The sequence below is a fragment of the Bombus flavifrons genome, chromosome 16, assembly GCF_040668555.2.
Source record: "Bombus flavifrons isolate JBK064 chromosome 16, iyBomFlav1_principal, whole genome shotgun sequence".
Lineage (NCBI taxonomy): Eukaryota > Metazoa > Arthropoda > Insecta > Hymenoptera > Apidae > Bombus > Bombus flavifrons.
The window spans coordinates 6,764,840-6,781,165 of record NC_138457.1 but is presented as its reverse complement, the minus strand read 5'-3'; the positions used below and the strand labels follow the sequence as shown (position 1 = coordinate 6,781,165).

At 34.1% G+C, this 16,326-nt stretch overlaps 1 protein-coding gene across 4 annotated transcripts in view; it reads right to left on the bottom strand.

Moving 5' to 3' along the window:
- Positions 1-1,025: 1,025 nt before the first annotated feature.
- The window catches only part of LOC138187990 (parathyroid hormone/parathyroid hormone-related peptide receptor), a 31,135-nt gene continuing 15,834 nt past the window's right edge, over positions 1,026-16,326 (bottom strand). The window contains exons 4-15 of one of the 4 annotated variants that reach the window (XM_069129342.1): positions 12,660-12,759; positions 11,168-12,326; positions 6,627-6,733; positions 6,240-6,398; positions 5,509-5,603; positions 4,628-4,980; positions 4,171-4,301; positions 3,924-4,009; positions 3,608-3,752; positions 3,152-3,416; positions 2,018-2,181; positions 1,026-1,688 (exon numbers count right to left, since the gene is read on the bottom strand). In XM_069129342.1, the coding sequence (XP_068985443.1) occupies positions 1,563-1,688; positions 2,018-2,181; positions 3,152-3,416; positions 3,608-3,752; positions 3,924-4,009; positions 4,171-4,301; positions 4,628-4,980; positions 5,509-5,603; positions 6,240-6,377 (1,503 nt within the window). In that variant the 5' untranslated portion in view covers positions 6,378-6,398; positions 6,627-6,733; positions 11,168-12,326; positions 12,660-12,759 and the 3' untranslated portion in view covers positions 1,026-1,562. Of the gene's footprint in view, positions 1,689-2,017; positions 2,182-3,151; positions 3,417-3,607; positions 3,753-3,923; positions 4,010-4,170; positions 4,302-4,627; positions 4,981-5,508; positions 5,604-6,239; positions 6,399-6,626; positions 6,734-11,167; positions 12,327-12,659; positions 12,760-16,326 lie in introns of those variants that run through there. The other 3 variants (XM_069129340.1, XM_069129341.1, XM_069129343.1) reach the window with 3 other exon arrangements.

Sequence of the window (16,326 nt, the reverse complement as noted above, 5' to 3'; positions counted from 1 at the left end):
ATTTTGTCAAATACACGTTTTGCAGTATTCGCAAAACTATTGGTGAATGGTAATTCCAATGAAAATGGATGATAATTCGTGGTAGATGAAAGTGGATATATTATAAAAAATATTTAATATTGTGTCGCTCAGAAAGTTAATGTATATCGTAATACGTATATTAACGTTAAAAATTGCTACTTATTTTTTATTTTCCTCGCCCGTTCCCTTCACTGAAAATTCTACATTATTTGTACACGACACGAAAAGCGTTTTTTCGAATATAGTTCCCGCGTATTATCAAAACTTTCATTCTAATATTTTTAAATTAATCAATACTAATACATTGATATTAACATAGAACGAAATACGTATTATAATTGTCAGGTATAAATTTTCTCGTCGTGATTTACTAAAGATTGACATAGAACACGACAGTTAATTCGTTTTTACATTTAAGAATATTATTCTGACGTACCAGAAAATAATTCATCATAACATTTTTGTAATTATATGATTCTTTGAATTTATTTTTTCCAAATATAATTTTTAAATTATACATATAATCGAATTAATAATCTGTATATTATATAATAGTTTGGTTAGGTTACATTAATTTTTGTTAGTTTTATAGTTAGTTTCTTATTCGATAAACGCTGTTGGAGCTTGATTGGGATGTGCTACTCTACTCATCGTATTCATCAGACATGACACTCTCAGATTTTCACCTATATAGATCATTACAAAATTTCCAATTAGTGGCAAAAGCTTTAACTCTTTGGTCGACGTAAAAACCTGAAAAGTCCTGGAAGAATGGAATATTCAAGTTGCGTAAAAGATAGAGAAAGGTTGTGGAACAAGATGGCACCTATATAATTCAATAAATGTATATCCAAATTTAAATGTGCTGCATTTGAATTTTTCTTAAAAATCGGAACGAACTTTCTGAGCGACATGTATATCCAGTTTAAATTATTATAATTTCACACGCACTTACAGTTGGACTTAACGTAACTTGATGCACTTCGTACATCTAGAATATAAGAATTTCTGTAAAGAATAAACCTGTGTGTTTAAGCTTATAGTTAGCAATTTAAAGCAAACTGGCCATAGAAATACTGGCAAGTCATTTATCACTGCTACAGTTTAGCGTTAAATTGTATTAATTACCCTACGGTGTTAATACTTGTCAATTAAATTGTTTCGTGTAAATCACTCTGTAGTAAAACCCGATGAAATCCTTTAGAAACCTTTGTATAACAATTATAGTGCAAATAGTAACATCTACAAAAATAGAAATTTTGTAAGTCCGTCTTCCCTCGTTTTAGCAACTTCATTATAAAAAATATAGAGTAATACAAAAGCAGTAGAAGAAATGTGGATGCTGAATTATTCAAGACTTTTTAGCAGCGTTATGATTAAAACAATTTTGGCGGACCGTTGATGGATTTACAGTCTTCATACGTTTTATAATAATCGTGTATAGTACACGTTCTTCCACTGAAGAAATTTTCTCATTATTTTTATTAGCTGTTTGCACGCAGAGTCTTAGTAGTAAACTGATTTAAATCTGGTTACGGGTTTTATGAGGACCCATGATGTAAATTGTGTAGCTCGTAGGCGAGATGACAACACTCTGAATCACTCCAACAATGCTGCTCTCGAATTCTATCTGTATTGAGCCCTGTGCAAGGTGTTACTTCCGAAACCTAAAAAATGAAATCCAATCTTAGAACATAGATTTATTAATCCCTAGTTAGCTGAAAGTTCATGAAAAAATACATTAGCTCCATTTAATATACTTTTAAGTATATTATTAAATATTTAATTCATTCATTAATTAATTAAATTTATTTATATAAGTAAATAAACGCTTCAATATCTTTGAAATTTCTATGACATTTTCTGAGCGTAATATATTCGATTTATTATACAATACTAAAAATCTACTTTATAAAATTACTTTTTACACTTGATCATGTGAATAAAAAGAGTGTAATTCCATCATGTAGATGGGTGGAGAAAACTCTGCACTCACGTTCGAGCAAAAGGAAAGTAACGATTGATCCGTGTATTTACTGTAGAGGGGTGACGTGTGATTCGCCTGTTGATCCTGATTTCCCGGATATGCGCTCTGTCCGTTCCCTGCGATTTCCAAGTAACCTCTGCTGCTCGCTAAACTACCTCCTCGCGTGCCAATATCTGAGAGAATGAGCAATCACATTCCTTAACGCTTCGATACCCTCTTCAACTCCATCAGAAATACATCAAATATAAAGACCAATTTACATTGTAGCTCACGCAATTTTACAAACAGAATACTTTCAATGTTGACATAAACAAATATAGAATGGCAAATAAAATTGTTTAAAAAGAGTTTAAGAATTTACAATTATTCTCTCGTCTAAAACTCATTTTTTGGGGACAACGTTATATATGGCAAGACAAAGGAGCAATTTTGCATGAAAGATTGAAGAGGCATCGGTAAATCAACGTGGAAAGCATTGAAAGCGATATATCATACTATCTCTAAAATTTAAAAATTCTTTCCACTTAGGGATGAAAAATATTAGAGATCTACAAGCAAGAGAGCAACTATTCTGTACAGAGATTTGCAAGGACAAATGCAGAGATTCGCTGTTTCTACTGAACCATAAATCAAAAAAAAATTAAAAAAAAATAAATGGGAAGAGGAACTGCATCGTCATCATTCACAACAAATTATAGCAAATGACTGGTGAAAATCTTGAGCACTGGAATATTAATAACCAGAAAAGAATATCAAGTTGACTACTAATGATTCTTATTAATGATTCTCGTTTTAATCACCAACTATTCTATAGATCCACTGTAGAATAACAACCTATTTCTCAAGGTATTATAATTTAATACGGACTGATATCTACCGAAAGTAATGAAATAGTGATCAACTAGTCCATAATATCAAAACAAATGATCCGATCACGCATACCAATTTCTAATGTTGGTAGAAATCTTTCGTCAAATTAAAATACATTAATTGATTAGAACATAACACAGAAACATGCAGACTGGTGAAGATATGAAAATGAAATGTCAAAGACGGTGTTGAAAATATAATGGCCAGCGGTATCGAGATAGCATTGAAGGCGTGCGCGAGAGAACGAAGGATTTGATAGGATAGAGAGGACACCTTGTGTACTCGCCATCGAGTGGGTTGAGCGTCGAGCTGTCCTGTCGTGAAGAAAACAGAGCCAAGGTTCTTTCCACCAACGTGGCCGCTTTGACCGTCTACCAAGTTTCGATGCATTGCAGCTGCACGTGCTGTTAGAGTGGGTGGATGGTCTTGAGTTCCACCTAGTGCGAAAACGAGGCAATTTCTGGCTCCTGATCGCCTTGGTTACCTCGGTTCGCACCTCACCGTTCAGGAAACAATACAAAACGGCCACGAAAAAACCCTATTACCAAAAAAAGAACAAGAAATTTAATTAAGAACCATAATTACAATGTCGTAATGAACAACTGACGAGGATAGAACTTTAAACCACAATGGAATGGAAAGAGCAGAGAGAATTGGACGTTGCAGATGAAGATATTATAAAATAGTGAAGTCGAAGAAAAGTGTGTAGAGACTCTCTAAGTCATATACCTGAAAAGAAGCGAACAGTTGGTCGCAGAAGAGCCACACAACTTCAACAGTCTCATCTACACCAATACTATAAGACATGCCTAAGAAAACGGTATAATGTACTCCAAAAAGTGGCACCAGGACCAATGTACTTTTCGCCCACCTTCTGCAAAGTAATTCAGAGTCTTTAACACGCGAAGAACAATCTACACTCAAAGAGAATTGAAACTACTCATCTTCTGGAACGAGGTAGCTTGTAGGAGTTCTCAGAGAACTAGGTTGTGTAAACAGGCGTATAACTCAAAGGACTTATCGGAAATTAGGTGGCGAAACTTACTTGTATCTTTGCGTCTCCTCCGATACTGTGGACTTGAGCTTCAACAGGAGCACTCTAACGATATTGACGAACAGCCCAAAATTGATCTGTGGAATTTGAAACCGGTGATTCTCATATTCAAGTCTATCGAAGTGATCAAAAAGTTTTAACGTGGAAAAAGTTATGAACACTTTTCCCAAGTTGCGACAAGGAGAGTGAGACAAAGTTGAACAACTTGAATAGAATATAGAAGATACACGTAACTTACCAGAATCGACAGCATAGTCGGAACTCGAATGAGGAGGAAGAGGTTGGAATTTTCATGAGTGGTCCAGCAATACTTGTTATCAAGAGTCACTCTCGCCACTATCCAACACGATACGAATACAGCTGGCAGACCTGAGGGCACAGGCACGTAGAGAAACTAACTTTGCTACTTTACATGATAATTTCACTAAAGCAGTTTAGGAAACTTTAAGCAACAATAAAAGACAACACGAACGACAAGTTCACATCGCCACTACTATCTATCACGATGCAAGTCCTTCCAAAATTGATATTTCTTACCGCATTAATATAAAAAAAAAGAAAGGGAAGAACAAAAACAGAACTATGAATTAACTATATCGTATGAATGAACAATGTACTTGATAAGATTTAGAGTAGCTCAGAATTTTCAAGGAAATACTACATTACTCAGAAGATAGCTATTGAGAGATGCTCACCCCATCCGAGGCAAACGTAGCCAATGATGCTTGAGTTTATATCGGTGAAGAGTGCTAGAAAGACTAAGTTGTGCAAGTAGAGACCCTCCATTAATATCCAAAAGTAGTTTGCAAGGATGAAGTATTGCCAGAAGCTGGTGAACACCTTGCACAGCCAGCTGTTTTCTTTCTCGTCCACTAGCCAATATGTGTTTCCATTTTTTATCATAACATCTGAGGCTAAGGCGATTCCAGAGACGAACAGTATGTCCTTCATCAGCGCCATAAACGCGCGGAGCATGAACGAGGCGAACAAATGCATGTGCAGCATATTCCGGGGGCACCTCAATTTCCTACGTCCAATTTGGGATAAACTTAAAGTAATGATTCGGGATTTTAAAGATCAGATATTGAAACATGTTAGTTAAAATAAAATTAATAAGTTGTTCCATGTGTTTGTATTTCTAATTTTTCTTGTATGGAATTATAAACAACACTAGCATTAAAAACGTCTGGTGGATGCAGATGATAAGAGAATTGCTGAATAAGAAAAAAAGAGGTTCCGCCATCAAAAAAATATAATTCTCTTCTCTGACTAAATTCTCTTCTCTACTTGATGAAATTGCAACGGTCGGATCACTCGTATTTTGATTTACCCTCAAGAAATAAAATTAATTCAACGTTATACTTTGAAACGTAGAATTTGTGAATTAATATATGGAAGTCAATAATTGTAAGTATTAGTACAAACTCATGCGACAACCTAATATAGTGAAAATGGAGGATTAGAAAAATTGAAATATTATAGGCTCTAGCTCTAAATAATAAAAATACCTTTTACTGGTACTTATTAAAAATTGAAAAACAGGAATAAAAAGTAGTATCCCTGAGCTGATACTTACTTGATCACAAGCAAAATTAAGAAAGCTATCACCAGAGTGAAGAGAGAGACGGTATACCCGACTTTCGAGATGGTCTTTACTATCGGAAAAAATTTCTGAAACATAAGTTACTGTTAATTAGAATATTTATTAAATCTTGCAAAGGTAATTGGAGACATTATGAAGCACGGGGGAAATCAGTCTGCGTGAATGTGATCGATAAACCGCAGGTTTCAATCAAAGAGAGGCCACCGATATGGTTCACATGCTAATTTTCTTGCGAAAGCAAATTGGCCATGATACAATATTCTGTTTCCCCGTTTTTCACAAAACGATTGTAACACTATCGAATTAATTACACGTAATAGGACTTCACGTCGTGCTAAGCAATTCTGAGAATTGCAACAGGAACGCAATAAATAGTCTCTAATCATCGATTGCCTTTTGAAAAATGTTTGACCTCATTCGCGTAATTCCCATCGATTTCTATCTCCTCTGAACGAGTTTCTGACATTTCTGTTCCTTTTTCCACGGATTAGTTTTTTCTCTCGTGATCAATGAAGTCTTGAAGCTTCAAAGTCGTCAAGGTTTCTTAAAGATGATAACAAAAAAACTCAGAATCTGGTTCCACAGTAGTATTATTATTATATTTCCTAACGACCCATTCAATTAAACATGCTATCTGTGGATTCATTCTGGATGGTTTCTTATTAATGTCACTGATAAATTTAGTAGTGTTCACATGCATTTACTTTAATAAGAGTGCCGTTGTTCTTTTCACCACCGGGCAGTGCCACTACAACAGTCACCAATGAATTTCTGTAGCATTGACTGTAGTTGCTCCAAGTACTATTGGTACTACTATTCCAAAACCACTGGCCATCTGACATGCATTCTCTGGATGCATTCGCCTGGAAATTCAAATATATTCATTAGAACAGATCGTGAAGTACAAGCGAAACACATCATGAAAATTGGAATCGTTCAAATTCATTATTAAAGTGTTAGATTTCCTGGTAACTTCAAATTGTTGTGATCCCTAATGATTCAATAATAGCAATACGACAATATAATAGGCACCATTTTATTAAGTTTTCATTAGAAATTCCAGGAATTGCAATTTTAATTATGATAATTACCTGGACATCAAACCCAGTGATATAAGATGGACAGGGCAGGATGGCCAACTCCCCAGGTGCCGTTGATTGCCAGCACAATATCTCATCCCAAACTTCCGGGCACCAGCCTGCGCACCATGACATTCTTTATGTTTTTTGTTTTCATTTTTTACACGACAGGGAAGCAATATATCACACTATGGTATCGCGTGTGCATGAAAGAAAAAAAGCTGACCGCGTGGTTTCCATTTGATATCACTCATGGAAAGGTATTGGATTAAGGAGCTTTTTATCATCACCCCACATTTACTCGGCTTTCAAAAGTTCGTTCAATTTTGCTCTGATTTCGAAAACTCTTCATTTCGCCGAAACGTGACTCTGCTCTCTCATTTTCGTCAGAGGTAAAAGCTTTCAACTTTAAAGCAATTCCTGTTACACATTTTATAGAAAATTCTCTACAAATATTTTAAACAGCTTTATACAGTTCTTTATAAATATATTTTATAATTAATCGTCTAGTGAAGTGGTGTAATTATAATTGCGTGATTAAGGTCCAATCAAATATTTATAATTTACCCCTTAATTCAAATGTACAACAATGTAATTTCCCTGAAAATATTGTTGGCTATGGTAAAGATCGAGATCTGTCGAATTTTTACAAAGGCTCTTTGTCAAATGTTTTGAATTTATTTCTTGATAAATATTTTCTAATTAAAATTTCATAGCAATGCAATCTGAATAGATATCGTTAATTAAATTAAGGATTGGGTTTCTTAGAATTTCTTTCTGAGAATTTAAGAAAGAAGTTTTAATTTGTTTCTTGATAAATAAAATTCCATTGGTTCGAGCCAGTGATATCATGGACAAAAATAATTTTTCAATGAAAACGGTTGTCGAAACGAACCGGGATTTGCCCGGTGTATTTTTCGTCGAATAATGGACGCTTCGATATATCGTGCTGAGACATTGTGTCAACTGAACGATCTTGTCTGTTTTTTTATTCAATGAATTCTCTTGTGGTCATGCGCGACATCAAACGAATGTTCTGCTTTTACATCCAATATTGTCGTATTTTAATTTTACATATTTCCATTATCTCCTACTATGTAGTATTATTACTCTAAGTACAGCATTATGAGATATTGAACGAAATGGAAGTACAGAACCGATGCAAACAACATTTTTTATCGCGTCAATCGATAACGCAGTCAACAAGTTCATTGTGTTTGCCTTTTCCAGAATAAATATTCTTCTAAGCAATTTTCTAAAAAAATTACAAAAGGAACAAAACGCTACTGTATACGCGTAACACTTTAATGAAATAAAATTGTAAAATCGAAAGAAAATTCTGTGTTTGCTCTTACTGGAACAAAGTAAACTTTCCAATCCTGCTTCGATGAATCCAGCGTTTTTACAATTAATCTTAAATTTAATGTAGAATGAAATTAATAAAAAAAAAAAAAAAAAAAAAAATGCAAGATGACTAAAATTGTAATTTCGCCAAAGTAGAAGTAAAGGAATTCGCCAATTTGACTTTTCGTGACTCGTAAAAAGCGATATTGCATTTCTGACTCATCTGTTTCCTGAGGCACGCGTGGCCCACTTCCGGTACACGCTCGGCGAAGCTACTGAATCGAAATTCTCCATGAGTTGTTATCACCCCATCGACAGCCTTGTAAATTATCTCGACGTCAAGATTGATTTATCGGGCTCCAAGTTCTCGAAAAAAGGGAAAGAAGGAGGAGCTGGAAACCGGAGTTAAAAGCAATACTTGCAATCCAGTTGGTATAAAATTTCACGAGTTGAAGGAAAGTAACGCAACTGACATTGCAACGTTATCGATCATTCTAGTACGTTGAAATTAATCAACAAAAATCATCTGAATGTGCCAAATTTTACGCCTTATGTGATTTGGTGAAATATGATATAAACGAAATTTGTTTAATATTTAACAACTTTTCAAAGAAAGAGTATAGCTTCCTTTTTGAATAAGCTTTTTAATTTTTTTTCATATTTGTTACAAAGGAAATTTAATATTTGCAGCTAAAATTTGTAATTATGGTATTGATATGTAAAGTAAGAAAAAGTATAGGAAAAGAAATTACATAATTCTTTTATGCAATTTTTATAAGATTGCTTTAAAGATGTTAAAAGTGATCTAATATTTCCTTTCATATCTTTTGTTTGATAAAACAATGTCAAGTGATAATTAAAATGGAAATTAATTCGTGATAGGCGTTTACTATATTGCTTTTTAACAGGGAGATCCGAAAAGGCTCGTTAACAGAATAGCTTTGTCACGAATCGATTTTTCATTAAGCGATTAGTATCAATATCAATATATGCTTCCTGTCACACGATGCCTCGTAATTTAATTATTATATCAGTCTGGTCGTTTCCTTTTCTTTCAATCCATTATCTGCTCGAGTTCTTTTACTTCTACGGAGCTTGTTTTATTCAAGGACGAAGACATGCCCGTTAATTAATTAAACGGTCCACGCAGTTCTTCGTTTGAATTAAAATGTAAAACATGATGATCAGCTAATAACTGTAAGAAAGAAATTCCAATCCAATTAGTATTTTTTATTAAAATATATTATGTATCATATATATAATATGTATTATATATTAAATGAAGATATGTCTCTCACTACTCTAGACAAATTGCTCTACTCTTCATTGCACTCTCTATGAATATAGTCTTCTTAAATATTCCTTAATGTCCACTTTCATAATTTGTGCTTGCCGTTTTTATTTTTGTATATCTTTGATCTAACTTAACAAGAACGTTCAATTGCAAACGCTTTTTCATAAAATGTACTTTTCTTCAAAATTTACTAATTTCAAAATACTTTGCCAATTGGAAATTATTACTCAATTTAATACGATTCAAAATACCAGGTATATAAATATGAAACCGGAATTTTTGTATAGAAAATACACGTTTATTGTATGAAAATGATTAAAAATATTTTGTTCGAAGTATTGCCCATCGCTGGCTATACATTTTTCCCACCTGTCTGGCAATTGGTGGATGCCACGCCAAAAAAACTGTCGCTCTTTTGAGGCAAACCAGTCATCGAGCCATTTTCGTACATTTTCGTAAGAAGCGAAGTGCTGGTCAAAAAGTGCGTGTCCCATCGATGCAAATAAATGGTAATCGGACGGAGCCAAGTCTGGTGGGTAAGCCGCGTGCGAAAGTATTTCCCAACTGAACGCTTCGATCGTTTCCTTCACCGGTTTTGCTGTATGCGATGCTGCATTATCACGAAGCAAAATTACTTTGTGTCGCCTTTTTTCATATTCTGGTCGTTTTTCACGCAAAGCTCGATTCAAATCGATCGTTTGTCGTCGGTAGCGCTCGGTATTGACGGTTTCGCCAGGTTTTAACAGCTCGGTGGTCTTTTTCGGTGGTCTTCCACGTTCTTCGTTCCTCGTGTCAAAATTGACACTTCTGAATTTTTTAAACCACTCAAAGCACCGTGACTTACCAAGAGCATGCTCGCCGTAAGCTTCGACGAGCATTCGATGCGATTCTGCGGCAGTTTTCTTCGAATGGTAAGAGAAAATCAATGCTGTCCGCAAATCGTAGTTTCCAGGCACAAAATTTGACACGTTCAACGCTGTTACAAACTATGCTGTCGTATGAAACTTGTATCGTTCCGAGTCGAAAATGTTTGTGAGATGTCGACAAAGACTTTTGGCATCAATGATGCAGTTTAGTGATAACTGCATTATCAGCTAGGGGCATCTATAGACAAATTCCGGTTTCATACTTACAGACCTGATATACTTTGTTCTACTATATTACATATTATATTCTTGTCTCTTCAACAAAGATATCGTGATTATTACAATCTTAAAAATAAGTCGATCCTATCGAACAAATTATGAAATAAAACGTATAGATTTGATTGATTCGCTAACAATCTTTAATCCTGTGGCAAGTGAGCAACCATTGCTGACTCGTGAAAGAGTATCATGCGTCGAATGGAGTCAATTGAACGGAGTTAAATCCATCAATTTCCTTCAAATGTGTGAATTTAAAAACCGAAGTTTAGTGATTACAGGACACGTTGAAAAAATGAACGAGAAGAGAAATAATTTTCCAGCAACAAGTACTATTTTTGCCCGCATCTGGGAGTGCGACAGCCATAATTGGATGAGGCAGCAAAAGCCCTCGACCGACACGAAAATCGTGATTTGAATGCCAGCTCTATTTTCCATTTCCTCGGCCGCTTTTTCCTTGCTAAATTTTGCCCCGGCAGCGGGAAACGACCCATGAATTTCCCAAATCCTTTTACGATTCCAAAGGCATTTAAATTCACAGCATTTTTCCCCAGCCTGTTCTCTCGAATTACACCCGGCACTAAAGCGTGTGGGACAAATAGCCAGACTAGCATTGGAGAGCTGGTTGGTTTCGTATTAAATTTCCACTTCTAGTGCGTCTGTCGCGTTTCATAAATTTCTCGTTACAAACGGGTCGTGGGAAATTCATGGAATGATCGTGAAATCCCCTAGCTCAAAGCTGATGAAGCAGTATATTTGTGTGTGTTACTCACGCTGAATGATTAATTACAGAATTGGCGCTGGTACCTTCATTACCCAAACACGAAATTCAATGTTATATGAAACGTTATCTCCAGATGTTTAACAATTTCCGCGTATTTAACATTCGAATGTCAAAGGCAGCAGCGTTATTTTTCACGCCAGATGAAAGAAAAATTCCACAAATTTTCGCGAGCAAAAAGATTGGAAGAAAAAGATGGTGCGAAGTTACGTTGTTCACTGTTGTTTATTGTACGTAGCTCTTGTCTTCCGATTTTACATCTTCCTTTTATCTCATCTTCTTCGTTGGTCGTACTTTATCTACGCTTTTATTCAAACTCCTATCACATGCCTACAGACTAGTAGCGTGCTATTGTATTTGTGAGATTAATCGGATGGATCACACTGAGAGATAAGGAATGCACGGAAATAGTAAGAGCAAGAACCGAAAAATGTGGGAACTGGTAAACTTCATAAAGGGAAGCATAAAGCTTTCCGCATGGACAGATAGACAAACCAAAGAAACACGAAGAGAAACGAAATTCCAAAGACTGACGTAGATATATGTATGGCAATCTATATAACAGCTCAAGATGTAGATGTACTTAGATACTTAGAGGATTAAGATCTGGCTTTAAGGAATGAACTAACAGTGATCTTAGACGATTGGTAATATTGTCAACAAATACTGATGATATTGTATTGAAGATACATATTGATCCTTCCAGTTGAGAATCTTGAAATATTAACAATAAATATTGAGAATATATATTAATCATTCATAATGGTTATTCGCAAGCGAAACTTTCTAAGTAAAGAAATTAGCTCTAATAGTATAATTTTTCAAATTTATCTAAAAGTAGTTATGATGTCTGCTTTAAATTAGATAATATTTCATTACAGGAGGAAAGATCGGATGAAGATATTACAATATAATTTTAATTAAACTACATCAGAGCGTATCGAATATCCAAAGATAACTAGGGGATTTTCCATGGAAATGGAGAATGGCTTTAGAGGAGTAGCGTCAGGTGCCAAACGTAGCTACACTTCCGTAACTGGCGATGGTCTAATTCGATGAAATAACTCGAATTAAGCCGTGCCAAACCCTTTGGCTATGAGCTTAATCGACATCAAAGTCAGTAGTCGTTGAAACTCTCGACCTTCCAGTTCCTGTTAATTATTTTAGAACGTTATTCATATTTTCGGCATTATGCACAGCATTCAATATTTATTTATAACTACAATAAGTACTAATTCAGCTTTATTTTTTTTCTTTTTTAAGCGACTCTTTCAAAATTACTAAACACATAATCGACATAGAGAAAGACGTAGATCTCTAACAATGTTGCAATTGAAAAGTGTGTACCATTGTATGAAGTATGTTTTATTAACTTTTGTTAAAGCGATTTTGGGAGCCTTTGTACAGTCTTCAAGTTTTATTTGATAAAATGCATGCGCTATCACTAGCAGAATAAGAAAAATAAAAGGAGAAAAAATACTTACCAGACGATGAAATATTGCCCTTATGGCACTGATCAGCTTTCATTTTCAGGATTCGCTTCTGATCGTTGAGGCTCACAGGTTTGTTAAAGTCTACGTTCTCCTGAAAACAAAGATGAAACATTTTTTAAGACTGCTTTGTTTTTTCCTAACTTGTAAGATCTTTCTAAAAGGCATTAGAAATGAAGTTCTCAGGAGATGAACATGAGAAATTCCTTTTTGTAAATTTACCTAATTTTAATGGTATTTGATATGGGAATAAAGGAAAATACGATAATTCAGATACTAATATCACGTTATAACTAAAAAGCCATATTTCGATATAGAATAATTTAGAATGAAAAGAACCTGCGAGATACGTAAGTATTGTAGAAGCAAACGTGTAATTGGAGAAACAAACAATATTTTAGTATTCTGGGTATTTTGATATTACCACAAGAAATACTTCTAGAATTATGGAAAAAGCGAATTTAATTAAAAACATTAATCTTTTTGAAAGTTAATTAATTAATGGAATACAGTATTTTAAAATTAATCCTTCATAAAAATATGAATTTTCGTTTTCTTCTGTCGTAGTCTTCAAATCCTTTTGTTTCTTAAAACAAAAGTGAAATTGGAAGACCATAAAAATTAAAAGAGTATAACAGGATTAAACTAACCAGAATTTGGAATTATTTCTGGACTAGGAAATCCCTTACGTTTGCTTGCACTATGATCTGTGTATTAATCTTCGAAAATAAACCAACAGATCTCCGCCCACTAACCGTTTCCACTGCAACAAACCAGCCCTATTCTCTCATCCAATTATTATCAGGCATCAAACCTGGCTTGTAATAGTTCCAGAGAGTACACTGACAAGTGCACCGGTATTCAAGACAACGAGACCCAAATAAATTCAAAGACCAGGTTCTTTCATCTTTTACGGCTCCTATTGAGAACAGAATCTGATATTTTTTGTTAATACACTGTGCGCTTGGTCACAATGGACCACCGACCAAGTTACAATAGTCAACGAACTTTTCCAATAAGTTTAATACCTTCATATGAAAGCGTTCTTGACAATTCATTAAGCTGACTTTGTATTATTTTTACATACAAAATTCATTTTTTGTATTTATCATTTAACAATAAATTTAATATCCTTTATAAAATGAAATGAAATGAAATATCAATAAAATTGTATAAAATGTAGATGTTATCCTATGTATTACAAGAGTATTTGTGTATTTCATACATATGAAATTTATATTTATAGTATCATACATTTCTCAATTTAATTATCATTCTGCTCACACGGTGATAACTAGACTGCGGATTTTTATGCATTTATGGGGAATCTGAAAGTACAGGAATGCATCTGATGTATGAAAGAAATATATAAAATATTCAAAGTATAAAGTAAAGTATAAAAATGTATATCATCTTCATATGACCTACATGCATTTATTTACAGAGCAAGTAATCGCATCAGATTATGTCCCACTCGAGAAATCATGAAATTCTTGTCCGAATATGTTTTTCATACAGCAACTAATTTAACAATAATTCACAAGTATAGGTTAAAATCGGTCACCTTATATATCAACATACATACATACATACATACATACATAGTATATCCTAGAGAAAACAAGACTTGTACATCCGATTATTTTTGTTCTACAACATGCCAGTTAATCTTAAAATATACATCAGCTGGATCATCGAACCACAGAATGCTATACTAGGATTCAGAAATCCAGCGGAAGCTTATCTAACAAGGTTCACGTGTTCGAAAGGGAAGCTTATCTCACGGATGAAACAACAGAAACGAGTTTTCCAAGTTTGTAGAAATATTTGGTGAGCAAACGACGGGTGTCGACGATATTTCCCATGCAAATGCGAAGGGTAACATATGTACATATATTTCAACATCTCGTAAGAAAATCGCCTGCAGCGTGCAATTCTTCTAGTTGCAATTGGAAAATCCTGGAAATTCAGTGGATGCCAGTAGCTCGTGTGTTGCTCGACTGTGAAGTGCCGGGGGGAGCTGACTTCACAATTTTTTCCATTACTCACATTCACTCGCTGCTATTTTCTACACCCTTTCTCCGAAATAGAATTATAGTTACTTACTCGTAAATCGTTTTATCAAAATATAAAAAATACAGAAATACGATTTGTAAAAGGTTGTATAAAAACATATATATAACATCGTTGAATGACAACTTATACGCATATTGTTTTGTCAAGGAAGAGAAACGTCTATGATACGGTATGAATTTCAAAACAAGACAATTCGTAATTGTCCATTGAAATTCATAAAATTTGTAGGATTTAGTTGGAAGAAGAAAAAGATTTCTTCCTTTCAGCACATTATTTCATTACTTCTTTTTCATCTTCTCAACGTCAAATACAGAGACGTGGATACATAAAGACACAACAATCGTCTCGTCAAAATTGTTTGCAATTAAATTAAAATAATTGAATGACGCTTCATGTTCAATAGCAGCGAATGTGATAATCAGAACTTAAAAATAGCATTCGATAAGATAATTTGATTGGAAAAAATTGTAAACACAATGTGTGCAACTATGTACAAAATTCTATATGAGATGGAATGTACATAAATTAAAGTAAATATAGGATTGGCTGCATGAAAAACAAGAGTGATACGAGCAACGTGGAATTTTTATGAAATATCGTATTTTTCCCATATGATGAAAGTTTATTTCATTAATTAAAAAAATATAACGCAATTTGTTTCTGGACAAACGAGTTCTTGTGGTTTTCGTTGGCTCGTTTCATGATAGGAACGAAAATGAAGATTAATCTGTCTTCCTGATAATATGTGTATTTTTCAATCGACGGAGATGAACTAAGTCCCAAATAGCAGTTTCCGTTTTCCTGAGTAATTGTAATTACGATGTGCAATATCTTGGTGACAAATAGTTTTCTGAAAAGAAGAAAAATAAGGATTTGGAAGGGATTAGTCGTTGGCTTCTGTTTTCAGTGTGCCGTACTAAAATATTTATATTAAAGCTATAACGATCTTCCTTCACATTGTAGAAGAATGTTCTTATACTTCAGATAATAAGTCCAAAAACAACAACCACGCAGGATGAAAATAAATAACTTTAATATCAGAGTTCACAATTTTGATATAATACCAGAGCACAATTTTTACTTCGGATAAGAGAATGTTTATAGAACGAAGACGTGTGTGTCTCAAACTTGACAGATAATAACACTGTGGAATAAGAAAGAAATAAATTTAACAGCAGAGTGCAGAAAAATACCGAACATCCCTACATTGTTCTGTTTGAAGAAAGGGAACTGCAAAATTTAATGCAAACAATATTGAGAAATTTAATACACACCCTATCCAATTTCTGTTTAAATCGCATTTACAATGATATAAATTTGCATAAAAATCCATTTATACGGTCTATCAATAATTTTTAAAGAGTAAAAATTCTATATGACATACATAAGGTAAATTTAATATGGGAGTTCCAAACAATATATTGACGAAGCTATATTTGAATAGAGAGGTAGTATAAAGGGGCTTGATTTTCAGGAGAAAATTCAAGCACCGTGATTGGTTTATTCCCAAGTACAGAGAGAAAACAGAAGATGAATGAGTAACAACTCTGTGACAAAGGGATTATTGATATTTACAGAGGATTTA